Here is a 26,959-nt window from a genome sequence, read left to right as displayed (position 1 = left end):
GCGCATATGTGTGAGAGTGCCTGTGCATGCGTAAAAGTGAGCGTGTGCACCAACGTGGCTTTGTGTGTCCGTATGAGTGTGTGTGCATGTGACTGTGAACTCAGCTGTATTTTCTGCTCTTGTATTGTGTTTTTTTCAGTTTGTTGCTACTCGCTTGCTAAGCTAATCATTGATCATTAAAATCAGATTCACCGCTACGGTTAAACAGAGTAGAAGTATAACCTTTCATGAGCTAATAACGATCAAATATTATTCAATCGCAGATATGTGTTATTAAGAGGGCAAAGCTTTTACTTAAAGTTTGACTTATTTGTTTTTCTCCAGTCTCTTGGTGTGCAGAAAAAAAATCTTTAGAGCAGATGTTTAGTTTGAAGAGGAGAGAGGTTACAAGACTGATAATCGGTGAAGCACTAATTATCTTTATCAAAGGCGAGTGGGATCATTTGTTTACTTAAATATTGATGAGGGTGAGCAAGGCATGGTATTGGGCTATTGTGGGCATATTATTAACATTTCATAGGGCTTTGTGCAGGAATGCGAAAAGGACTCCTCTTCATAATTTAATACCCTAATGCATAATGAGCTATGTGATTAGTTCACATGGAGAATTGGCCAAACTCCATTTTGAGGGCAGATAATTTACATTGTTCTCCAGAGTCTGGCATATAATAGGTTATTTAGCGCAATAAAATTAAATGCTACACATTTTATATTTCAGCTTACAAATCCCCCTGGCAATATTCAGTTTGGAGTCTTCTTTTTTTCTGTATTTCCCCCTCTTTCCACATCTGTTCCATTTTCTTAAAAAAAGGGGAAAGAGGGAAATGAATTTTAAAAATGTTTAACTAAAACACATGTTTACCTACATGTTTTATTTAGAATGCACACTGGCCAATTAACACAGTTCATTAGCAGAGCGCCGTTATTTGTTTTGAAAGTTTAACCAATCACTTTGTTATGCTAATTGTGATGTAATTTAATTTGAGTTCCCGTAATGATGATGCCGCTATTATCCACATAAATGATGCAGTTAAGCAGCACGGGTCTCATTTGCATGTGCTTGAAGGGAGAGAGGCTGAAAGGAGCCGGCTCCCGTATCACTCTGCTTTAATTTTCCAGCTCTGTTCACTCCTGCCCTATGGGTCTTCCTGGCCTGTCGCTGGCTATTGATGATCAGCACTTTTATCTGATTTTTTTTTTTTTTTTTTAATGACAAAGAGGCCCTTATTTGTCTGCTAACATTCCTAGAACTGCAGTGTAGATAAATTAAATAATGAAAATATGAGACTATTAAAAAATGCAAATGATTATTTCTTAGTCGTTGTATCAAACAGTAACTAATTTGTGTGCCCCCACCACACACACACACACACACACACACACACACACACACACACCTACACACAGATGCACGCCCCTTACTTCACATTTTCATTGCTTCTGTTTTGGATAGTTGGGGGGTGAGAGTGGCTTCTTGAATTTAATATTTCCATATCAAAGTGGGGCTTTGTTGGCAAGGGCTTAATTTTTAATCTGTTGATTCCATCATCATCTTTGCTTTGGACATTATTCAGATGTGGATTGAAGAGTCGGGTGTGTTTTCAAAATGGAGAGGTGCAGTCAAGCTGTCAAGGCAGTACACACTGTCATCCAGTCTCTGCATATTTTTGTAAAATCAATTTCTTAATCCTAAGAGGAGCAAGAGTGATCCTTTTTTCCGAGCTGTTTCAAAGTCCCCAACCGGGCATGGAGAAAGTGTGACTAAGCCGGTGTTAAAGACAGTCCATTATCTATTTTGTCGTGGGTTAGACTTTGGTAATTTTCCTGTGGAAAGATTATTTTTCTCCTGACCAGTCGTCCCCCCCCTTTGTAATGCTCCTAATTGGTTACATAAATCTTGTCTGGTATGAATGAGGAATGTTGCGGTATTGTCAACTGCAATCTTCACCCTTATTTACCAATTCATTAAGATCTATCGATGCAGGACTGCTGAGGGGGAATGACAACATAAATCAGAGCTGGAGACATAATGGCCCTAATCAACCAGAAATAACTGGAAACGTCACAATGAGCTATGTCTCTGTAGCTGTGCCGGCCGCGGCTCACTCCCTGCGCCTGTCCGCTGGATGTGCTGCGCTGCGGAGAGGACCGGAGAGTCAGGCCATCCAACTGTCATTAGATCCTCACATTTTTCTCTTCTCCCCCTCGACAAGGCACCGGACCAGTGTAAAGAATTTGTCCATTTTCTCCTTTTTTCTTTTCCAACTCTCGCTCCATGTCAGCTCAAAGTCCTGATCGCTCTACTTCAGGTGGAGAGTAAATTTCTGAGTGGAATACTTCCATGCATGAGGTCTATAAATACAGTTAGGTCGGAAGTACCCTGCTTTCGCAGGCGCAGCTCCTCTACTCTTGGTAAAGATGATTGGACGAGACAATGAGGCCTCTCCTCTTTATAGGTCAATTAGCCATGATTAGGTGGGCCGACTTAATTAATGGAATTGGCAAATATGCAAATGAGAGCCGACTGATCAGCTTTCGTCACTGTCTCACTCGCCCACAGCGTCGGGGCTGTCTCCTGCTGAAGCAGAATGAGGTGGCTGATGGGTAAATGATATGGGACGAGCCTAAATCCAGGAGAAAACTAGTTTCTCTCCTCCTCTTTTTCTCTTTCTGCAAGGGGCGTGCTGTGCTACTGTCATATATTTAAAAAGTGTGCACTGGAAACAGATAATTTATATTTAATCTTAAAATATTTTCCTCCTTTTTTACTGAATGATTCATTGTTGATTATAATTTTACATCTCCATGTTGGCCTATACAAACCCTTTTTTATAAGTAATTGGATAGCCCATGTACAATAACTGTTTTGCCATTGTCGTATTTCAGAGCTGGTTGTGTATTCATATAAAATGAATTTGTATTAACATAGTATCATGCAACCTATTCATGAGTGCTTCTTGCATTTGATTCTAAGAAGACATTGTGCAGACAGTACAACTGAACATGCACTTTACACTCTTTCCTTTCCGCTTTTCTTTGTCATTTTTCTCCCTTTCTGTACTCCATAAACACTGTGACTGTGACCGCACTCACAATCTATTCAGGGACTCACACTGTGGCAAATAGTCTGTCTTTTATCTTATTCTGTCTCATCTCCTTATTGTAAATAGAAGAGAATTAAGTTCTGAACATTCTCGACTGAATGTCTCCTATCACAGAACTACGATTTATTGTCAGCTCAAATGAAGAATTGAAATATGAGTGAGGGTTTTTGTCAATGTAGGGCTCATTGGACAGGAGATAACCACATTTGATTCTGTTGCTTTGAATAATGTTAATCCCGAAAAAAGCAAAGTCCATTATTCATATTCATCTCCTTTCATTTGGCCCCACTCCTGATTTTGTAAATATGATTTCTTCAGCTCCCTTTTTTTTCCAAAAGCAATCTTCATTCACCAGTGCAAATCTTTTGAAATTCCTCTATCTGAGAGCAGAAACCATTACCTTACACAGGTTTATGAGAAGTAGTCATTAATGCTCTTTTATAGTAGCCCTTTAGTGCCAAAAAGGAAGCTTTTAATTCTAAGGTACGGCAGCCTGGCTTGCCTTACTTAATCCAGGGGACTGGGTTTTGTCGAACGTAGTTCTCCAAGTGGTCGTTTTTCCATTTCCGACTTCAAACTCACTGCTTGAAGCTGAAGGCTATAATAAACTGCTTGTGGTCTTGTTGTGCTGTGAAAAATTACAGAACACACCCAAGTACAAATAAACATATGATCATAGTCAAAGATTCTTTTGAAGGCATACATTTATGGTATGACATTTATGCAAGTTATTTTAAACTTCTTTGCTCTCCATTATTTGCTCTTAGATTACATTCATCATTTTTAAATGCAGTGGGGTTCTAAGCACCATTTTTGAGTCAGCACACACGTGGCATTTTGATTTATTAAGCAATCTGAAGTATTGAATATGTGAGCCTTTGCCCTTGCCCAGTTACTTCTTTATTTTGTATGCATAGTAACTTATGGCAATGATGAATTAATTTCACTCAAGCACAGAATCTGTGATTATTTTAAATGGTAACCGTATCTCGACTTGATCAGAGAGCTGTAAGGAGTCAGCAGACTGTGAAATGTAATTTCTATTATTATTTTTTTTATTATTTTGATCTTGCAAAACCAAAAGAATTCCAGCCCGCCACCTGAAATGTGATAATGAACGAACGTCTGGGATCACAGATTCACAGGTCACTTTTCCCCCTTTTTCTTTTTTGTCATCCTAATGAAAATATTTTTGTGCAACTCATGCATATAATATGAGGGGATGGTTCAGCGTTCTAGAGACACAGTGGAGAACATCCTCACACTGAAAATGGATAGGCCAGATACGAAAACCATGGTCAAGTCGGCTGTGTGTTAACAACGTAACGTGTGTGTGTGTGTGTGTGTGTGTGTGTGTGTGTGTGTGTGTGTGTGTGTGTGTGTGTGTGTGTGTGTGTGTGTGTGTGTGTGTGTGTGTGTGTGTGTGTGTGTGTGTGTGTGTGTGTGTGTGTGTGTGTGTGTGTGTGTGTGTGTGTGTGTGTGTGTGTGTGTGTGTGTGTGTGTGTGTGTGTGTGTGTGTGTGTTCCCCCAGACAGTGTTGGAGCAGAGCAGACAGCTGTGTATTCCCACTAGATGGATGGCCAGTGTCATAGTGTGTGTTTACTGCACATGATAGAGCAGGAGACAGGCCAGGTAATGAGGCTACATTAAGGGCTTTTAGAGCTCGCAAACAAAGATGGAGGGCTGCTTCTTTCCCCTTTAATGATAGGTGTGTGTTGTGTTGTGTTGTGTATGTGTGAAAGAGAGAAAGCGTGCCAGGCAATGAAAGGCTCAATTCTCCTTACACTTTTTGTTGTGTCACTTCTCGGAAGAAATTCTCCCAATCTCTGGGGAAAAAAAAAACATTGTGTTGTCAGGACCCCTTTCTTAGGTTTTGATGGTAGAGATAGATTTCCGAGAGTAAACATTTGCTCAAGCTAAAGAGGAATAGCAAGCAAGGCTATAGTTGCAGATGTACGGTTGCACAAGGCAGAGACAAAAGCTGAAGTTCCTCTGAACCAGTGCAAATAAAGTGTCTGTGTCTATCTTTGCTTCATCACGAAAATGCTTTTCTTTCTATCGAGCCTCCACCTTAATAGAAATGTTGGAGCCATCAGCGATCGTTGATGACTGTAAATTTGAGAGAGCGGCAAGTTATCTCTTCCTCTCACTATCTTTCAACCACCCCACAACCTAAACACTTAGTATCACTATCATCTTCCTTCCCAAAGCTATACATCTACAGAATTACCAGCGTATTACCAGGGCAATAACAGCCTTCCTCTCTGTTTCCGATCGCGATAATAAGAGGTCTAGCTTTTCCCTCATTGGAAGATTATGGCTTGAGGAAATAGCATCAAATAGCGGGTGTGTTGAAACACAGGACACCGGCAATTTATGGGATGTCAAACACACGTGCGGGCAAGCCGGCAGCCTCACTCATGCGGCATGAAAGCTGTTGCAATGCGAGGGCCCCCCCAGTCGATATTGTAGCTCAGGGGGTAGGTGGAGGCGGTGGCGTGGCTCATTCCGACCCAGTTGGTTTAGGACAGGCTGAGACGGGGTCAGGGCTGGTATCCCTCAGGGAAAGGGTACAGGGCATGGTGGACCTGTGGTAGACACATATACACGCACAAATGTAGATACATGTACGCATATAGTCACACCATCAGGTGTCGAGTATTGTCACTATCTGTCTCTCTTGAGTATTGTGTGTGTGTGTGTGTGTGTGTGTGTGTGTGTGTGTGTGTGTGTGTGTGTGTGTGTGTGTGTGTGTGTGTGTGTGTGTGTGTGTGTGTGTGTGTGTGTGTGTGTGTGTGTGTGTGTGTGTGTGTGTGTGTGTGTGTGTGTGTGTGTGTGTGTGTGTGTGTGTGTGTGTGTGTGTGTGTGTGTGTGTGTGACAGTTCCATCACTCCCACAGTCATATCCGTGGCTCGGTAGCCTGCTCATCATTGCAGGCTGGCTGTGTTTCTAATTGACATTCTAATTGGCAGATTTGAATGCCGCCTTTAGATGGCTAATTAATTTATCTCACCGCTGTCATTAAGGTTAAAGCACCATCTGATCTCTGCGAATATACTTTGCATATATCTGCATTATCATTATGTCGCAGTTAGACATATTGCACAGATTTTATTTTGTAGGAGGGTGAGAAAATGATGGCTCTGAGATTAACCTTGGGCTTTTATTGTTTGTGTATTATTCAAATTATGCTGATTTTTTTCTTCTTCTTTTTTTTTTACTCAAGCTAGGATGACTAATTTCGTATTTCTTATCCCTTTTCCTTTTTTTTTAAGTAATATCAATGTTTTATATGTCAGTAATCACATATAAGGACATTAAAAGCAAATTTCATTGGTTAATATCAAAGTGGCAATTTTCCTCGGACTTCCGTAGCATTGCATTCAGATGTTATTAAAAAATCTTTATTTCCTTGTCTCATATCTTCAAGTTTTCTGAACACCCATCGCCGATCCAAGAAAGAAAGGAGGAAAAAAAAACAGAGAGATCCCGGCTCCATTAGAATGTTCATAAAATTGTAGTAAAGGCAATCAGACAGTCTTTCTCTGAATATTTTAAACATTGGGCATGTAAAATTTATGCCTAATTTGAATACTTATTAGCCGGCTGATCTCGGCTGCAGCCTTGAGTTTCCTATGCTGAGATTCATCACCGGATTGGATGTCACATTGTGCCAGTCTTCCCCCTCCACCACCACCACCACCACCTTTCTCCTTCCCACTCACTTTCCTTTTCTCTCTCTTTCACTCTTATTCTTTTCATCTGTCTCTCTCCGTCACCCCCCACCCTCTCTACTCCTCTTTCTCTCTCTCTCTCTCTCTCTCTCTCTCTCTCTCTCTCTCTCTCTCTCTCTCTCTCTCTCTCTCTCTCTCTCTCTCTCTCTCTCTCTGTCTGTCTTTTTCTTTTTCTTCTTCGTGTCTCTCTCCATCAGTAGTGAGCGGTGTGGTGTTTAACAGGGGCCTGTTTGTTCACAAGCACGCCGTGTCCTGGCCTCTTCCCTATTTACTTGTGTCCCGGGCAGCTGTCGCCCTGCTCTGTGTAACAGCTCAGCCCTGTTTGTTCTCCCTGCCTGGATCCTGTTTATCCTGGCTGTGGACATCCTTTAAGGCCTGTCCTGTATCTGCCCCTCGTCAAACACACACACTAACAAACACACACACACACACACACACACACACACACACACACACACAGGGAAGGACGCGTACAACTTCTATTAAAACGGTATTTATTTACTGACCAGAGAATTCACACGTACCCATGTGGGCTGGGCACAAATGCTCTTACACTCATCATTCGTCCCTCTTTTGTTGCATGAATATGGATTATCTGGCATTTTTAACAAAAAAAAGTTAAAAATGTGTGTGTTTAAATATGAAGGTGACTGCTGTTTAAATAGGAATTTGCTTTGGAAGCAAACTTACTCCATAAGGTAGTGGAAGTTTTTTTTTTATCCTTTAAGATAATAATTGTTTCACATTTCAGTGTTATATATTTGAAAGAATTATTTTTCCAAATAGGCACAGTGCAAAATCCATGATTCTGGAGTGCATTTGGAGTTGGCTTTTGTTGAGTCTGAGTGTCTTTTATTTATTGTGAGAATGTCGGATGATGTTGGTGGTGCTCCTCTCTGCTCCAGTGAAGGTACAGAGCATTAAATGCAGGGGGAAATGATAAAACATTTATTACTGGAGAGAGAGAGAGAAGGTAATATGCATAATTTATGCTGTTTTTAGCACAATCATTAGTGATATACATGATAGATTTTTTTTCTTTTCTTCCCTTCTTTTTCCTCTCTCCTTCACCATATTTCCATATCTAATAGATGCCGAGAGAATAAATAATAAGCTATAAGCTATGTTTACAGTAAAATTTTGTCGTATTGCATTGTAGATACACCACAAAGTTAGACTGGTTTAATTGTGTCCCATTGAGAGAATGTTTTTTTTATTTTATTTATACGGGTCAATTAAAGAAGTGAGGGGAAAGGAATCAAGCCAATGAATGACATACGAGCATCGTGCCTCTGTGGAAGCCTCTGTGGCAGATTTTATTTAGCCACAGCACAGATGACAATTCTATAATAGTGTTCATCACCAGCCCTGCACCATGTGATTTGGTGCCTCCTCCTCCCCCTCCCTGGAACCAAATTTTAATTTTGCATGATTAGCTTTGCATCATTAGGCAACTTCATTCAGATGCGACACACGGTAAAAACCTGAAAGCTTCAAGACGTCAAATATTTTAAGGAGTGCTTCTGCTTCTTCTGGCTGTCCTAATGTGTGGGGCAGATATTAAGAATGAAGCATAGGCTCATTTGTTCAAGAATATTTTTATTAGGTTAAAGCATATTTTTATCAATTCATTCATTTCTTACACATTTATTGTTATTATAAATAAGGATGACAAAAGTATTGCAACTTTTTTCTTAAAGTAAGATGCTTAGATATATGCCCAAATTGTATGGATAAAAAACACATTTAATGTAGGTACCCCTCCCATTTTTAAATAGCACCAGGACGTGCATCTCTTTGTATTGCTTCATTTACACAATGAATGCATAATTGCTCCTCCTGCATCCCCCCCACCCCTTCTCATCTCCCCCCTCCCTCTTCTTTAAATGCTTTCATTTGCAGAGGGGGGACCGAGGGCTTTATAATGGAAGCGTAAAAAAAAAAAAAAAAAAGGAGGGAAAAAGGGGGGAATTGTAACAAGAAGAGCCCTAACCGGTGCCTCTTAATCACTTCTAGGTTTTAAATCATGATGATGCAGGAGTCGGCCACAGAGACAATAAGCAACAGTTCAATGAGTCAAAATGGAATGAGCACCCTAAGCAGCAGCCAATTAGAGGCTGGCAGTAGAGATGGGAGATCAAGCGCTGGTGACACGAGCAGCGAAGTAAGCACAGTCGAGCTGCTGCATCTGCAACAACAGCAGGTAAGTTGTGTTTCTCCCCCGTCTCCTCTCCCTGCCGCTTTCTCTCGCTCTCTCTCTCTCGCTCTCGCTCTCTCTCTCCCTCTCACTCTGTTCTCCCCCTCACTCTCCCACTCTGCTCTGCTCTCTGCTCAGGCAGCGCTGGGGCTTTTTCATAGACAGGAGGCACAATGTAATATTATGTTGTGTTTATTTGTATTTTTTTACTACACAGAAAAAAAAAACATTGTTTATTTAATCGGCTGTTTGTGTTGTTGGTAAATGTTCTCGGCAGTTTGTTGTGCTGTCAGCATGTTTTGCCTGAAGCAGTTGTTGCCTGGTGAGTGTTGAAAATGTTTTGCAGTGACTGTTTTACTTCTATTTTTTTGGAAATATCTTTTGCATTGGCTTTTCAATTTGTATTTATTTGAGGCCATGCGAGAGAGTTTGAGAGTGTGTGTGCGTGTGTGTGCATGTAAGACTGTGTGTCAGTGAGGGTGCGCGATAAAAAGAGAGACAGAAAGGGAAAGAATGTGTGCGTTGGAGCATCGTACGGACCAGTTTGAGCAGTGTGTATGTGCGTTTGTGTCTGTGTGTGTGTGTCATGGCAGCGCTGCATCCACCAGAGGGCCTCCTAACTCGGCACTAGTTGGAGGCTCACACACGCACAGATACAGACGCTCTAACCACAGACCCACCAGCAGCAGGGAAACCTTTGACCGGGACCCTTTTGAAAGACTAATTTGCATGCAGTCTCTCTTTCCCTCAACTAGAAAGTTGACTTTTTTTTAGACCACGCTTTGAGATCATCTCCTCTCAGACTGACTTGATAATCTTGTTCCTTTCTGTTTGTTGCTTTTTTTTGTCTATCGTTTTGATTTTACTGGATTTTTCAGTTGGAGGCACTGCTTACTAATGCCAAATATCTGATAACTTTTCCTTTTTTCATATCCACGATGTTGTATTGTGCTTGCTTTATTGTTTTAAGCCAGAGTAAGTTGAGGGTGAATGAACTGCAGGATTGTTGTATGGGTGGTGCCTGGGGGGGCAGGAGTTGTGAAAGTCAGTCGCCAGCAGAGTAAAAGAGTCAAGTGTCTCTCGTGTCTTTTCACGGTGAATGATGGCTTTGACAGTTTGCCAAAAGAGCAGTGAGAGATGAGGTCAGAGGGCCATGCTTTGGGGTGAATGGGGGACAACGCCGCAGGTTTGTAATGATGCGTGCTGTCCTTTTAGTTTGATGGGGATTTTCATGCAAGCATATATTTCTGTGTGCGTGTGTACTTTTTGGAGGCAGCTGAAAGCCCGTGGCCAGTTTGGTTAGGGCACTACAAAAGAGGATGATGACTTACTGTGTGTCTGCATCCGTATGTGTGCATGGGGGTGGGTGGGTTGGTGTAGCAAAATGAAGCATGTCCTGCGGACCTCTTCCACCCACCTACCACCCCACCCCCCATCCTCAGCACAACCCCAGTGGTCCTGCTGGTGGCTACAGCGGCATCACAGCACTATGGCCTTCCCCTCCCCATTTATCACCTCTCTGCCTCTCTTCATGTACACACACACACACACACACCTGATTGGGGTCAATTCTTTCCCTCTCTCAGTCATCACTCTTTTACATTTGAAGGTGTTGTGTAGAGGTCTGCTTTCTATCTGTGTTGATGCTCTCTGCAGATAGAGGGTAAAATAAAAAAAGAAAGAGAGCAGGATGAGAAGCTCAACTGCTGTACCATAGGACTCCAGTTTAATTCAGTAGGTTGCACTAGAAAGCAGAAGGAATTTGTTCAATAAAAATCATTCTAGTATTTTTGGTTTAGATTTTATTTGATTCTTTTTATTGAATTTGAAATACTGAAAAAGAAAAAGTGTAAATAATTGTATTAGATTGAAAATAGCCTTCATCTCAACATTTAGATATCTATCAGATATTATTAAGATTAGCCTAATTGACATAAGCAGCGAAATGTGTGTGTGTGAATGTGTGGATGTAAAAATTACCTCAACGAAGCTGGGCCGTTAACAAAAAAAAAGGCCACAGTACTGAGAGAGAAAAGCGACGTAAGCATAAAGTGTCTAGTTAAGTCTCTGAGATGGACATACGGCTAAGAGCTCGTAGTGGTGGGTTGTATGACAGTGTGTGCCTTGTAAAGAGGCCAGCCCAAGCCTTCTCCCAACCCAGAGACAGACACATTGAAATGAGCAGTCCAGCTAACAGGTCTCTTGGGGCTTTTTAAAACAGGGGCCCTGTGCTGTTAACTTCACACACACTTCCTGTGGCGCGCTCACACTGCATCTCTTTGGAAAGAGAGCAAAGTCCAGTGAAAGGAGGTTGTTTTCTTTTTTCATAAATTTTTTAGCACGGAGTTGGGCTATTTTGCAGTTGTTAGCGTGCACATCTGGAGAAGATGGTTTTGTGATGTTGGCGGTGTGTATAAGTGAATGACAGTGTGCATGTGTGCCTATGAAAAATTGCATTCTTGTGGTCATATATACATATGTCTATCCATGCTTGCACTTCATTTTTTTCTTTTTTGTTTTGCACCTGTGTGCAGCTAAAAAAAAATCAAGTCCATGTCTGCTCTGAGTCCATTTTGAAGGAAGGCTGTTGGGTGTAATTTTCCACCCATATTTGGAATGACATTGAGTGGTCCAGTGGGTATAGAAGCTCCAGCCTCTCATCATGCTGCTGGGGGGATGATTAATAATAAGCACTGATGAATTCTCCACTGTCCCTGTGGGTTCTGCCATTACCTAGCAGCTCCAAAATACCACCTGCAGCTATAATTAGAAAAGCAGCATCTTAAGGTCTCGTCGCCTTAGAATCGGCCAAAGGCTTGTAGGACACAGATCAAGACCAAGTTACACAGGAGCAATTTTTCAACATTAAAATATTAATAATATACTTTTTCCCCCTCAAAACAAATAATGCACTTGTTGTTTTTATTTTATTTTTATTTTTTGCAAATCCTGTATACAGAATTACTGTTTATACAGGTCAATGGAGAAAAAAAGCGACACTCTCTGCTATCCATGTATCCGAATGATAACCGTTGTGTCAAAATTGAATTTCCAGCCCCTAATTTCTGTCAGGGTTTCATCACCCCCATTCCCAAGGTTGTCTAAATAGACCTAATTTGATTTGAGATCACAGATTAGATACCCACTGTATCTGATTGCAATTTGCCAGCTGCAGATATGTATCACAGCAAATGATGAATGTTGCTCAGCCCTAATCACTATGCAAAAATGATCACTATAAAAAACTCCCATGTTAAAAAAAGAAGAGGAAAAAAATGTGCTGAGCTCACATTATCAATCAATTTATCATTGGCTGAAGTCATCTTATGTTTTAATATTATATGCTGCTATGTATGTACATGGGAGCTATGCATTGATCTTTGGATCTATAGCATATTGTCCCATAATGAGGCTGTTAGTTGATTACAGTGGTTTGTGGACTTAATCCTGCCAGGGTTATCAGTGGGATTGATGAGCCAATACTCAACTGCCCCCTCTAAATGGACTCATGACTGTACGGTACAGTAATGTATTGATATTGAAGACAAGATGGAGGCTGTGGCTCATCTATTGTGGCCGGGTTAGTCGTTTAAACCAAAGACCTTTGGATAGCTGTGGGGACAACCTTCTGTCACGACAACCTACTATTCATTATCTACTCACTCAGATTCTCTTTACTTTTATTTTTTTTCATAACCAGGGCTGTGTATTGGAAACAATCCGGGGGTACGATATTTATCGTGATACAGAGGTTACGATTCAACATATCATATATTGCGATACTGTGAGCAAGGCGATATATTGTAATAAAACTGTCATCGTAAAAAGAACACACCACCATATGCAGCTGTTGTTTCGTTGGAGTGGAAGAGTCACTTGGCTAAAGATAAATAACAACACTGCTATCTAGTGGTCGGGGTTTATAGGATACAGAATGAACCATTGTATTGCCAGTTTTTCCCTTTGCCTAACTTTGGGACGTTATTTGGCCTTCTAGCTAGCATGTTATGCTTGGTACCACAATGAATGTTTCATACTATACCAATAAACTCTAGCTTTAAAATGGAGCCCACTACAGTCTCTTAATCAGTAATCAGCAGAGATCCCCGGTTGGCCCCATGGTTTTCACAGGGTAATTTAAAATGGCTACAGTATTTTTGAGAATGGATATTGTATCACAAAACATAATATTGTGATATTCAAGTGCAACCATATTTTCATACATGCCTATCTATAGCGGTTATTCTATGAAACTGCGTTTTACTTTTTATTTTGATGTGAAACATTTGTTTGTGAGGACAGAGGTTTCACAAAAATGTTTTAAAGCTCGATATGTTGGTAAACTGGTACGGTATGCATTTTCAGTGTTTTCCTGAGGCACATGATGCAGCAAAATGCAAACTATCCAACCCCATTTAAATGACTGCAGCATCTTGACATAAATTACAATAAGTGCGCCAAGGTGCCATTTTACTTCCAGGCTACCCCTGACGCTACACGAGAGCTAGGCAGTGGTCCAACTTGAGAGTGACAGCAATTAACCTGCCTTCCTTGCTATTTAGCTGGAGGAAATGGAAGGGATGAGAAATCTGACAGCAAGTGATGGGTAATATTTAGGGTTTAGGGGCAAATGAAATTCTCCCCAAAATGAAAGTCATTAGGGAGAAAGTTACCCCACAGACAAAGGACGAAATCACTCTGTGTGTGTGTGTGTGTGTGTGTGTGTGTGTGTGTGTGTGTGTGTGTGTGTGTGTGTGTGTGTGTGTGTGTGTGTGTGTGTGTGTGTGTGTGTGTGTGTGTGTGTGTGTGTGTGTGTGTGTGTGTGTGTGTGTGTGTGTGTGTGTGTGTGTGTGTGTGTGTGTGTGTGTTGTTCATTTGACAGACACTTGAGCTCACCTCCCTCTTATAACAACTGAAGTTTATTGTTTAGTGTAGTTAAATACTTAAAATACCGACACACGGCTCACCTACCATCACCTCTCACAAACAAGCCTCAATCATCTTTCTCTTTTTGCCCTTCACATGCCTCTGTCTTTCTCCATACCATATTTGAGAACACACACACACACACACACACACACACACCTAAGATGCAAATCTGGGCTTTGCCCTTGAGCATAATTTAAAGGCCTAATCACCCAGACTGTCCCTTTGGATAGAAAAGGGAAGGAGGGAGGGAGGATGGTGTCTCTCATTTGCACCCTTACACAAAGAAGCTCATTAGGTTTATCTTTCAGGCCTGAGATTGCCCCACTCAACTGTGTAAATAAGACACTGGCCCTGGCCTGATGCATCAATCACCTCTCAGGACAAGAGACAGACCTCTGCTGAAATATGAACGATTTCATAAAGGAGCCTTTTGTTAAGCGTCATCATCTGCGGACAGATAAGGGTTTTCCGTAAAGGCTAGAGGAGTATTATGGAAGCAGCATGTACTGTATGTCTTTGTAACATTATTTCCCCCTTTCAGTGAAAAGACAGCTCTTCCCTCGCAATCCTTGTGTCTGGCTTATTTACAATGAAAGCCATCCTTCTTTTTATTTCAAGCCTGGCTATCGGAGGACAGTCCCTACAGGATAGTACATACAGGCCTGTGATATATAGGCTTGTAGTTTCCCCCTTTCCCGATGACACTAAAGATATAGGGTGTGAATGACAGCATAGCTACTGTTTGCTCACCCTTCCCCAGACAAAACACAGTATTATTCTATTATCTATCGAGACGACACTTCTTCCTCCTCTTCTCCTTTTTTTTCCCCCCTCCATCTCGTTCTTCGGTTTCTTGAAACCTGGGCTGTCCATCTATGTTTAAGACACATTACATGTAGCCTCCTGGAATTTACAGTGGCCCTCTCCCAGTAACTCCATTTCGCACAGGAGTCCCCTGAGAGTGTGGCGAAATGTCAAGCAGCAAGGCTTTGAAAGCAAGCAATGCAGGGACTGAGAAGAGAGGATGAGAGAGATAGACGGAGTGAAATCTGCTGGAAATAAACTCTTAAGGCTATTTTATGCTTAAGCAGTTTGGAGCTATGGAGTAGGCAGTGTGGTCTACAGGTCGAAGGGCAGCACATGTAGAAAAAGTGTGTGCGCCTTTGTGTGTTTACAGGATATCTGATCAATGCCACAGAGGTTACTTGTGACAAGCCTGTTTTGCTCATAAGAGATAAAATAAGTAAAAGAAACTACATTAACTTTAGCATTTTCATCTATTTTAACGGCAATGGTAAATGCATTAAATGCAAACCAGTTGACATCATTCAGTCTGGATCAGGCCTTTTGTTTGACCTAACACATTTTTTCTAGCACATTAGCCCAGTGATAAATGAACTGGGTTAGGGTTAACCACCTTAGTGTAAATAAGAGGCAGCCATTCAGCAGCACATACTGTGTCCAACAGTCATACAGTCTCTAGCCAACGTAGTACAGGCCAGGATCAATGGCCACTTCACAACTCATTTCCTCCTTAACTGCCCCGCTCCAGCTCTGGGAAATAAATGCCACTGGATCTATAAGTCCACTCACACAAACACATTGACAGGGGCACGCATACACACTCATACAAACACATACACTCTGAGTGGACTAAGCAATTGCTCCAGCTCAATACCCTACACAATAATTTATTTGCAAACTGCCTTGGTGGTGAGTGGCATATCATCTTTTGCGGCCTCACAATCGAAAAAACAGGCATTCTGTCATTGTTTGTTGCCACTCCCCTGTCGTTGGCTTAAAAAAGAGTAGCGGTCGTTAATATGGCGGGGTGGAGTGTTACTGTCACCCACAGCCTGAAAATACACATGTAAACTGCTCTGTTTTTTCTCTAATGTGGAGTTAACAGGAGGATAGAGAAAACACATGTGTGTGTGTGTGTGTGTGGTGGGGGGTGCTTTCCAATGCATACAAGGTAATGTGTTTGCTGTCTTGCTTTTTTTTTTTTTTTTCCCTCCCTAAAAAGCAAGTGGCTTACAGTCATTTGATAGGCCACGACACCGCTATCCATTTAACAGAGCTTAAAAATCCTACATATGCATATGCCGGGGTGTCTTAAGCTGACAACCAAAAGACAGGATTTGCTAGAAGGCAGCTTTGGAGTGTTGTGAATTTAACAAGCATGTCTAGTATTACAGTTCCACTCCGCTTTAGCCATGAATAGTAACAAATCAGACTCTGAAACGCATGCCCGATGGTTTGTTGTGTGTACACCTCCCCTCCCCTTCTCTAACTAATATTAAAATTACTTAAAAATCTGGTTAAGAAGCTGACTAGCGAAAAGTAGTAGCATCTTCAATGTCACCGGTGCTCTCTTTCTCTAATGCGCCCAGAATCTCAGCTACCAGATTCCAGGTATCATCGCAGTTTGTTAACACTCTCTGTTGCTCCGATTACCTTCATCCCTGACCCATTTTGGAATATATAAATGGCTCTATCCTTCTCCCAAGTTGTTTGTAGTTGTAACGCTCCCCAGGCTTCAAGGGGAGATACTCTTTACGCATTGCCTCCAAACAGTGTATACATATGTAAGAGAGCCAGCCGGGCTCTCAGCCCCTCTCCTCTTCACAGCTTTTCATACAAATGCAGTAAATAAGCTCAGGCCGTGGGGAATTGAAGGCTCCAAACAGACGAACTGACTGACATGTCACTTAGCGCTGGCTTTGGCTCTCTTCACTGCAGGCTTTAGAGCTGAAGCTGCTGGGTTTTATTATGTATCAGCCAAGGTCAGGTTCTCACTTTGCTGTCATCTATGTCATTTTCAACTTTATAATATTGTCAGGAATATTATTTGCTATCATTTTAAATGTAGGGAAATAGAGCATGTATATAATAGATCTGGAAAGGTGAACCTATGAAAAAAGAAATCCACTTTGTGAGGATATACTGAACATTTGTTTTGGGCAGATACAGAGAATAAGCCATACTCTAGTGTGAGGTTAATGATGGAAGTCACACTAGGAATCCATTGCAGCAGAGATAGACAGGCCCACCTCTCTTCAAGCCTATAGTCTCGCTCAAACAGCCTGCCATTCCTCATCAAGACCTAACCACTGCTTATTTACCCACACTGGTGGACTCAACTCGCATGAATTGATCAGTGATAGCACTGGAAAGCTGCTTGTTCCACCCTGATAAAAGTGACGTCCATGAGCATATGCAGAACATGCTTTGTGGGGCTAGGCACAGCACTTCAAGCTTGACTAGACACTAAGCTGATATTGGTTTCACGCTTGAGTCCATGGTGCAAAATCTTCCAATTGAAAGCCAGAGATTTGATTGTTTCTGCGTATGCATTTATCAGAAGTTTACATGATAAATATACATTAGCCTGGTGGCTTGGCCATGCGTGGTATTGTTTCAGCGATACTATTCTTCATGCATTCCTTTCCACCTGTTTGGAGTTCATCATCCAATTCAGTGTGAAACTGAAAATCATAATTTGCACAAAACTTCAAATGGATTCAAATGGAGTTTTGTGCATCGTTAGTCCCTTCCCCCGGAATTTTTGTCACAGAGGAAATACTTCTTTGTTGGTACAAGTTTAAAATGTGTGCGAAGAGAATCCCTGCGTGTTTTTCTTTTCACGCTTTCCAATATTCTTTGTGTTCGCAGCGTGTCCGCTAGCTTGTGTCTGTAGAACGACATAATTCTCACTCTCTGACATTGAGGTTCCTACAGTATGTGTAAAACAACCCACATCCCGTTCTTGGCTTAGTCCTGACTTAATTTTGTAATGCCTTCACTGCAGTCCTAAACACTATGTCATTTATCTTTCATACAAACTTCAACCAGAGGTTTTATTTTCTTATTAACCAGTGTAATTGTTCAGTCCTTGTACGGAGTGCTATGAAGGGAGTGATCATGCTTTTGGCACATTTATCAAAGCCCAAGAAAAAAAAAATGCACAAAGGAGGCCCCTTTTCTCTCACATAGCAGGACTAAGTGTGCGACAGAGTGATAAATTTTCTTGTTAGGAGAAATTACATCCACTAACTTGAGCTACTTCAGCATGAAATTGAAAAAGGAGCATTTCTTGTGAATTTCCATTCTTGATTCAATGAAAGATGTAGATTAGCCCTTTGGAAAAGGGCGGGGAACGAGAATGAAACTAAAGAAGTATGACTCTGCTCACGCTAGCTTGTTCTTAGAAGCGTGATATAGGATGCTGCTGGAAAAAAAGGCTTTGTTTATGGAAGCAAGGCGCAGTCAGGCTGGTGGCAGATTAAAGAAAAAAAGTTTAACATCTCTCTCTCTCTCTCTCTCTCTCTCCCCCCCCCCCCCTCCCTCTGTGTCTGTGTGTATATATGGTATACATTTATGCATTCACACACAATCCTTGTGCCTTTCTATTACTGGGACTCTCCAAGCCTCTTTGCCTACCTTACCCCATTCACAGTCTGTGCTCTTGATAGCTCCCTCTCTCCATCTCTTTCTCACTTTTCACACGCGCACATACGTGCACATGGACACAAACACATTTCACCCAACCCAGCTCTGTCGAGCAGCTAGTTCCGATGAGGGTGGTGGTGGTGGGATGGAACACTGATTGATAGACGCTGGGTGTCAGAGTGGAAGGCAGATAACTATATCTTCTACAGCTCACTTAAAGGTCAAACACACACTGCTGTAATTGGAATATTCACAAGACAACCACCAAGGTACAATGCAGTGTGGAAGGAAGAAAAGGAGGAGCACAGGAATAGATAGATGTTACATAAGCAAAGACATTGAGAGAGGAGAGGGGGAGTGATTGTGATCCATGGCCCTTCCACAGACAGATGTAGTGGCTATTTATTGAGTTGATCTTTAGGGGAAGTGTGGTGTTCATTGAAAGATACACCACTCCCAATGGAGAGCAGTACTCACTGAGGTGGCTGGAGGCTAATGGTAAGACAAAGAAGTCAGACAAACCTGTTTAAAGGTCCTATATTGTAAAAAGTTTTGTTTTAAATTTTTATTAGTGTAAAGCAGGTCGAGGTGCTATAAACACACTGTTAAAGTATCAAAACGTGGAATCCACAGAGTAATGCATGCAGCCCGTCTTCAGACACTGTGCATTTAAACTAACCCTCAGGACTTCTGTACAGTTGTGATGTCGCAACTATACAAAATATAGGCAGAAAGTGCTGCTACATCTGCAATGACGGAGATGCAGAGAGTGCAGACATGGAAGACCCGGAAGCGCTGACCAATCAGAGCAGGCTGGACTTTTTCAGTAGGGGGGCTTTAAGAGACAGGCGCTAAAACGGAGTGTGGATACAGGTATATTCAGACAGACAGTATGAAAAAAAAAAATGAACCGATTGGAGGTGAGGTGAGGTCATTTACAACTAAGGTCAGGGTGCTCTCTCATCGACCCCAGAACAGGATAACAATTAGACTCAGCACTTAACCTGAGTTCTACAGGACGAGACAGACAGACACTCATACTATTGACCTGCAACATTAGAGCCCCCAAGACAGGATCTGATGTACACACGTGCCCCTGCATACAGTTACACATGCACTAAGCAGGCATTCAGGCTTGTTTTGCTTGTGTCCATGCAAATGCACACACAGTGGATTTGAAATAACACAAAGCCCTTTTTAGGGACAGTTTTGGTTGGCATAAAGATGGAAGAAAGTGACACTCAGTAGCGTATATATTGTGCTGTGCTCATGGTGTGTGTGTCTTTATCAGTGGTTTAATGGAGGGTAAACACTCTTAAATGCAGTTTACCTACCTGGGATGCAGCAACGTTTTATTTACCGCTATCACCCTGGTATTTATGTTTGAGCATGTGTCTTGTGTGCACACATTTGTGTCAGCACATTCATCTTTTCTACAGCAGCTATTGGTATTGGCATTCTGCACAGAACAAGCTCTTCTGCGGCAGCTGCTTGTTCTCTGGTGCCACAGCCAGATTGCTAGTCGCCTCTGGCCGTGTTTTTGGAGTGTCAGCCTCTTAATAAGGCCTTGTCAACAAAGACAGACACCAGCTCCATGGAAAACAACATCATTCTGTGTCTGATCCGCTGACAAGAATGATGAGATAACCTTAGTTCGCGAAGAAATACAGTTGCGTTCAAGCTCACTGAGAAGGCATGTAGTTTTTTATATACAGTGTAATGCTGTCACATGGATGTGTTTCAGTATGTTATGATATAAAGCTTACTTTATTTATTTTGAGCATTCAGATAGTCATGTGCTATTTATAAGCAACTAGGTCTAAGCAATTAAGGTCTTTTTCCCATCCCACAATTCCATTTTTTTCCACTTGGCTCAGCCTCTTTTTCAAATGAACTATGGCTGGCTTGAATGCAACATTTCATATGAGGTATTCATCCAGCTGTGTGACCTCCACTCGCCTGGAACTGTGAAAAGGAGGGGGATCATAATCACTTAAGGAGAAAATCAAGCCCTTCAGGAGAGAGAAAAAGTGGGTAAAAGAGAGAGAATGTGTGTATTTGTTTTTTGTTGTGTGGGTTGGGGGCTGCTGCACAGTTGAACACTGATACCTCATGCCAGCTTTGTTTTTGCAAAGAGAACACTTGACCTCACACACACGCACACACACACACACACACACACACACACACACACACACACACACACTGACCGTCTCAAACAAACACACACACACACACACACACACATAAACACACTGCCCGCCACAAACAAACACACACACACACACACTCTCCCTTCCTCCAGCCGCACAAATACCTTTGCCTGTCTCTTCTCTCTCTGTCTGTCTCTATTTTTCTTCCTCTCTGTCTCTTTGTGATAGTATATTGTGGTAGCTCTCAGTTGTCTGGCTCTAAAAGACTTCCCTTAGAGCAGCAGTAGATAAAGAGTGTTGCTGAATGGGCCTGCTGTCACCTTATCTAAACGTAGCGATACTGCACAGGTCAAAGTAAAGACTTTGCTAAAGCCACCAGCAGATACTAGGCGTTGTTGGCTAAATTGAATTGAAATGATGAAGCATGGAAGAGATGCACTGAGACAATGCACAGAAGAATGCCCCAAGAACAAAACCAGGTATGACATCTGTATGTATAAGTGAGCACTAGGGCCATTGAAGGAGCCAAGCCAAGGGGGATATTAAAAAAAAACTCAGAATATCTGAGATTAAAGTCATTCATTTACCTCAACCTCACCATACCACAGACACCGCCACTTGCCGTGTATTATGTCTGCAGTGGAGGAACTAATCAAATTATACTTTGCAATTAGATTTAGCAATAAGGCAGTACTCGTGATTTAAGTCCAGAATCACCATATAATCATAAGCATCCGGACTTTGAAGAGACATTGCTACAACTTTGACTTATACACATCAACTACATATATAAAGGAACTACACTTATGGCTTTTTAAAGCAAGAGAACAGTTCAGATTTTTCGAGATTCTTCTGATAAATGTATAACTTTAACCTTGAAATTTTCTCTGAATATTGCCCGCCTCCCACGGCTTTGTAATTACATTTTCTTTTACCTACAGTGCCCCTTATTCTCGGCCGTATGTATGACTAAGAGCTTAAAAGCAAAGTCACTTATGTAGAGTCATGGCACAGCTAAGATTATTTTTGAAGTATGTTGAACCTGTTAAAGAAATCGTCCAATTGGATTTTTCCCTAGGAAAAGGCAGTCTTGTTTTAGGTTTCACCTCATTTCGGAGGTTCTGGGTTGAAGTTCAGCTGAAAATCAATGGCGATAACAGCAGGATGCGGGGGGTCAGTGAATTTCAGCAGTTGCAGTGAACAACAGCAGCTCTTGCATATTATTGCTGGCACGGCCTCCCGACATCTCAACAGACACATACGTATAAGTACGTGTGCACTCTTCAACTCACAGACATAAACACACGCTTTATCTGCAATGGACAAAACAGACCCGTGTTTTGTCTTCATCAGTGGAAAAATAAGTGAGGTTACACAATGGAGCTCGACACCCCCAGAAACATCATCCCCCCCCCACCACCACCCCCACCGCCGGCACCACTTTTTACCCTCCTATACAAACTCCTATTCTTCCTGGGGAAGGAGCGAGCAAATTCATCTTGTCAATCCTCCCGGGAGGGTGTAGCTATGCAGCTCTGTTTACTGTGGCAGAAAGTTAATATAAATTTTCATCAGTGGGGGAAGTTTACACATATGATTCTATTTGTCCTTCATTATTAGCACCTGAGTCTGAGGCTGGGTGGGCATAATTGTCTACAGACACAGGCCAAATAGATGCAAGGGAAAGGCAAATAAGCACACCCCAAAATAATTTGATGCTTGTGTGTTACAATCCTCCACCCTAGGAATTCTTAATCTAGAGAATCAATAAACAAAGGGTGAGAGACGTGGGAGAGAGAAGGGGGGGGGGGGGGGGGCAGAGGGATGAGAGAAAGAAATGAATAATGTCATATGAGTTATGAGGGGGGTGGGTTTGAGGAGGAGAGGGAAGTTTAATTCAAAGTGCAGTGAAAAGGTTAGAAGGAGTTGAGGAGAACAAGCGATCAATATGGAAGGGTTTCTTCCCAAACACCTATTATCCACTTTAGATAAAAAGAGACCCCAAAAATAAATGAGCCACATAAGTCAGATTTCCATTTTGTTTTTTGTTTTTTTTTACATGTAGAGCTAATGGAAGCTGAACTAGCTGAAACCACCAAGATAGAGATAGCGGAGCGGGACACAGAAGCCCATTGTTCTGCTGGATGGCTTTACCTCCATCCTGAGGCCCAAGCAGATTCTCCACGGACCTCTCCCTCCCTTGTTCACTGCAGACTGTTGATTTATTGAGTCATACATTAAAATGCTCATTACTCCTACATACTTTCCAAATTCTCTTTTTCTCCCTTCTTTTTTTCTGTCTGCTTTCTCTCCTTCTTTTCTAATTTCTTATGGAAGCGAACCATGTGAGAAATCACTAATAGTTTTTGTTGTTGGGGAAACTGAATTTTGATGGCCCTCTTACTACTGTCCCAGCAGTTGTTGGCTCCAGACTCTGTAATTTACCCTTTATTTAAGTCCAAATCTTTTTTTTTTTTTTTTTTTGCAGTGCATGCCTACAACTCCTCCAGCTGATATCTGTGTCTGCAACTGCAGTCAAAGGAAATAATTGTATATATTTTTTTATTATATTCTTTCTAAGCATAGATGATCCAGGTGTGTATTGTGCTCCGTGTGGGTTTTGTGGAGGTGATAGGGGAACTGAGTCTGGAGCCATTGTTGAGGCACCAGTGAGTCATCACCATAGCTGACCTTTATAGAAAGGAATAGAGTATCTCTCCTCCCGTGGTCGAGTTACTTCAGGTGAAGGGGATCAATGGCGACCACACACATCAAGCATTGACCTGATTTTTTTTTAACTGTTATAATTTTGTGTTTAAAGATCCTCACAAAAAGTTCTTACTCATACTTAAAGTGATACATTGTGGCATTGCCGTGACACAGACTTAGATGTAAATCAGCAAAATATCTATTTCAGGAGTCAGTGTTGGAGCAACACCAATCTGCAGTTTTAGCTCTAATAGACATACTGTAATGTCAGTTGTGTGATTGAACTCCTGTGTCAGGACAGTCTCTGTAATCTCAGCGCTACCCAGCTGCATCCGTTCTTGTGCGGAGCCTGTTCAGGGGCCTCTGCTGTTTTTCCGACGATGTTCCCTGGTCACACATTGCTTGTTTACACAAAGTCAGGCCCCACTTTTGTATTCAGACATTGTATGGGACATCTTATCCTTCTCCCCTTCTCTTCTCATTTGTCTATCCTCTCCAGCCAGCCCCTCCAAATCCGTATCCACCCATCCATCTGCCCTGAATCCACTTATATAAGAAGATAGGGTGTAAATATTTTGGTGCGGAGTGTCAGCGCATATCTCCCCCCACCAGCAGGCCGGCAGCCTCAGTCCAATCAGCCATGTTTGTTTGTTCAGCTTAAACTGTTTGTGCCTTGTTTTCCGTGGCATGCGACTCCCTCCAGCTTGAATAAAGTGTCACACTTTTTCTTTTTTTCCTTTTTTTTCCTTCACCCCCCTCTTTCTGCATCTGTGTTTCCTGGAAGCGAAGATAGATAAGCCTGGTGGTGCGGTGCGGTGCATGCATGTGTGTATGTGTGTGTGTATGCTTATTCACGCACCAAGAGCAAGTGTGTGTCTGTCTGTGTAGGTGGTGGTTGTCAGAGCTGTCAGCATGACTGGAGTTGTTTTGGCCTACAGCCCTTTTTACTCCCTACAACAAACACACACATAAACACACAAAAAAACGTCTGTTCTGCACACCACACTGTGTTATCATGATGCCATCCATTTTCTTATTGATCAACAATTGATGCGCTATATTTACAGCTACTTTCTAGAACAAGGTAACATCCTGTAGAGGCCACACTACCTGTTGAGGGGCAGCTTATTTCACACCCGTGTCATCATTCCAATATCAGCTAGATCCCCTAATAATAACAACTCCCAACGTGCTCTGTCCAAACACAATGTCACAGCTCCTCAGATATATCCAATTCCAATGTCACGGCTGCATATCGTGCAGTCTCCAGGTGCATTTGAAAGAGTGACATTCTTTGTAGATGGCTTATTTCTTGCAAGCACCCCCTCCGCCACACAAAATAAGCAATCTGGAGATTTGTAATGGTTTGGCCCAGTATTGCAGGGCCTGCTAATGTATTTCATGCTTGTTTAAGATCTTTGCATGCTCCTTACAAAAGGTGCATTGTGATAGGTGTTCCTTATTACCCTGTTCGGTATAGAGTCTAAACATTGGGACTGGGGGAGAGTGGGGGATAGTGGGAGGGAGGGATGAATGGACGGCTGATATGTTGTTTTATTTCTCTTCTTCTCTCTGTCAGTCTCGCCTCACTCTCTCCCTCTCCAGTGATCTCTGCATGCCTATTAATGTAGCGGAGGAATGCCTGTGTAAACATTCTTGTTTCTCCGTCCATTTTCGCATAATAGTTGCCTGTATCGCCTTTCTCCTGACCTCACTATCTGAAACCAATTACACCAGATCCATTTGGGCTGAATCTTATTTTCATAAGGATCCCTGTGTCGCGGTCTTAGTCGCTCTGTGTGTTATTTTCCCTCCTCTTATTTTTTCCCTCTTTTCCAACCTCAGTGATGGATATCAACATCAAATATGCCTCTGAGTGCCTTGTTATTTATATAGCAGGGCCTGGCGCTCTCTCTCTCTCTCTCTCTCTCTCTCTCTCTCTCTGTCTGGTGTGCTCTCCCACTCTGAAGAATGTGTCACATTGTGCTGTTTATACAATGTGCGTATTAACAGACCGAGGGATGTCATTTTTTCTTGCATAGCAACCCAGGTTAAATAGACGGTGTGCCTGCACTCGTCTGTGTTTTTGTCTGCTCTGGCAGCTCTTCAGCAAACTTTTGATGACTTTCCTTGGCATTTTGTGCTTTTTGTGCTTTTGAGATGAGCTTCAGCTTGCCATCTCTGTGGAGTGAAAAGTGGGTGGCACAAATTGGTGCTTTTTACTGTAATGGCTGAATACTCAGAGCCAGTGAGCGGACAGGACTTTTTTTTTTTATCCCCTACCTTGCGAAAAATGGCTAACCCCACTTCCACGGCAGGAGTGACAGGCAGTTTCAGGCATGACAAACCACTCTGGAAAAGTTTGGCTGGTGTTGATAAGGTCTGTGTTCTGTTTGGAGAAGTACTCTTTATGTAGTCTGAGCAGCCTTCTTTTCTAATAAGCCAGTGAAGTTGATCTCCCTGCTTCACCCCTGTGCGTCACCTCTCATACCTGCACCTCCCTCGATATTTACTTGGCATGGATATTGGAAATGCCGTTAAAAACATCTCTTTCTTTGTACTCTTGACCGTGTGTAATATATCGTGCTGTTCTCTTGACTTTGGATATAACACAGTGAGTCATTATTGATTCACACATGGATAAACATTTCCTCCTGACAGATACCTTGGGCTGCACTCATCAGGCAGCCTTCACCCCTAACTACTGTGTGCAGGACTCAACAAACCTTATAATTACTTTGATTCACCAATTATGGCAAGATTAATTAGGCCCTGTGTTTTAATTAGCAAAGTGATTGGCTGCATTCAAAGGAAGTCAAACAAGGTTTAATTTTCCTTCCATTTTGAAAATGTCGACAAGATGCAAAGCTCAATGTGTGGAGCTGCATTGATTGACTAATCCACTAAGACAGAAAAAAAAATTGCCAGCTGTTTTTACAATCGATTAATCGCTGAAGTAATTTTTTCATCCAAAAATGGCCAAAAAAACAGATTTCCTGTGTTTCTCTGTTTTATATTATATTAAACTACATATCTTCGGGTTGTTGACTGACAAAACAAGACATTTAAAGATATCTCCTTTGATTTTGAGAAACCAAGACGGACATTTTATATAGGGATGCACCAATTCTGATACTGATATTGAACCCATACTGACTCTAGCTGAATTTGATATCAGTGACAATGGGGTCAATCCATTCAATAAAATTCTATGACTATATATATATATATATATATATGTATATATATATATATATATATAGTTATTATATGGGATGGGAATTGATATGTATCTGAACTGAGTATTGGTGAAAGGAAAGAAAATGTATACAGCTTTCTTTTTTATGAAGGTTTTCTTAGTTAAAGAGTCTAGGTCTACCTGCATGGCATTAATGTTATTATAACAAGATATTTACCCTCAGTAAAGGACATTGCCTTGCAATGCGCAACTGACCGAAAACCAACAATAAGCTCAGAAACATAAGATTCTGATTGCAATTTGTTACCGTCTCAATTGGAACCGGTTCTTGACCAATTTGTTGCTTCTGAATTTAAAGCTTTACACTTGAATTGTTATTCTTGATCACTTTAAACCATTTTTTAATGATATTTTTAAGTTGCTTGTGCAGAATTTATTAATTTATAACAATGAATCGTAGTATTAACCGATAATGAAAATAA

General features: G+C 41.7%; 1 protein-coding gene across 2 annotated transcripts in view; it reads left to right on the top strand.

Moving 5' to 3' along the window:
* Positions 1-26,959, top strand: part of foxp2 (forkhead box P2) — a gene marked incomplete at its 3' end in the record, with an annotated part of 106,842 nt that overhangs the window by 35,383 nt on the left and 44,500 nt on the right. For both annotated transcript variants that reach the window (XM_083934769.1, XM_083934770.1), the window contains exon 4: positions 8,855-9,041. In XM_083934769.1, the coding sequence (XP_083790895.1) occupies positions 8,865-9,041 (177 nt within the window). In that variant the 5' untranslated portion in view covers positions 8,855-8,864. The remainder of the gene's footprint in view (positions 1-8,854; positions 9,042-26,959) is intronic.

Source organism: Echiichthys vipera, assembly GCF_963691815.1.
Source record: "Echiichthys vipera genome assembly, chromosome: 20".
NCBI classification, from domain to species: domain Eukaryota; kingdom Metazoa; phylum Chordata; class Actinopteri; order Perciformes; family Trachinidae; genus Echiichthys; species Echiichthys vipera.
Note: the sequence above shows the minus strand (reverse complement) of the source record. Positions and strands in the feature narration are given on the sequence as shown.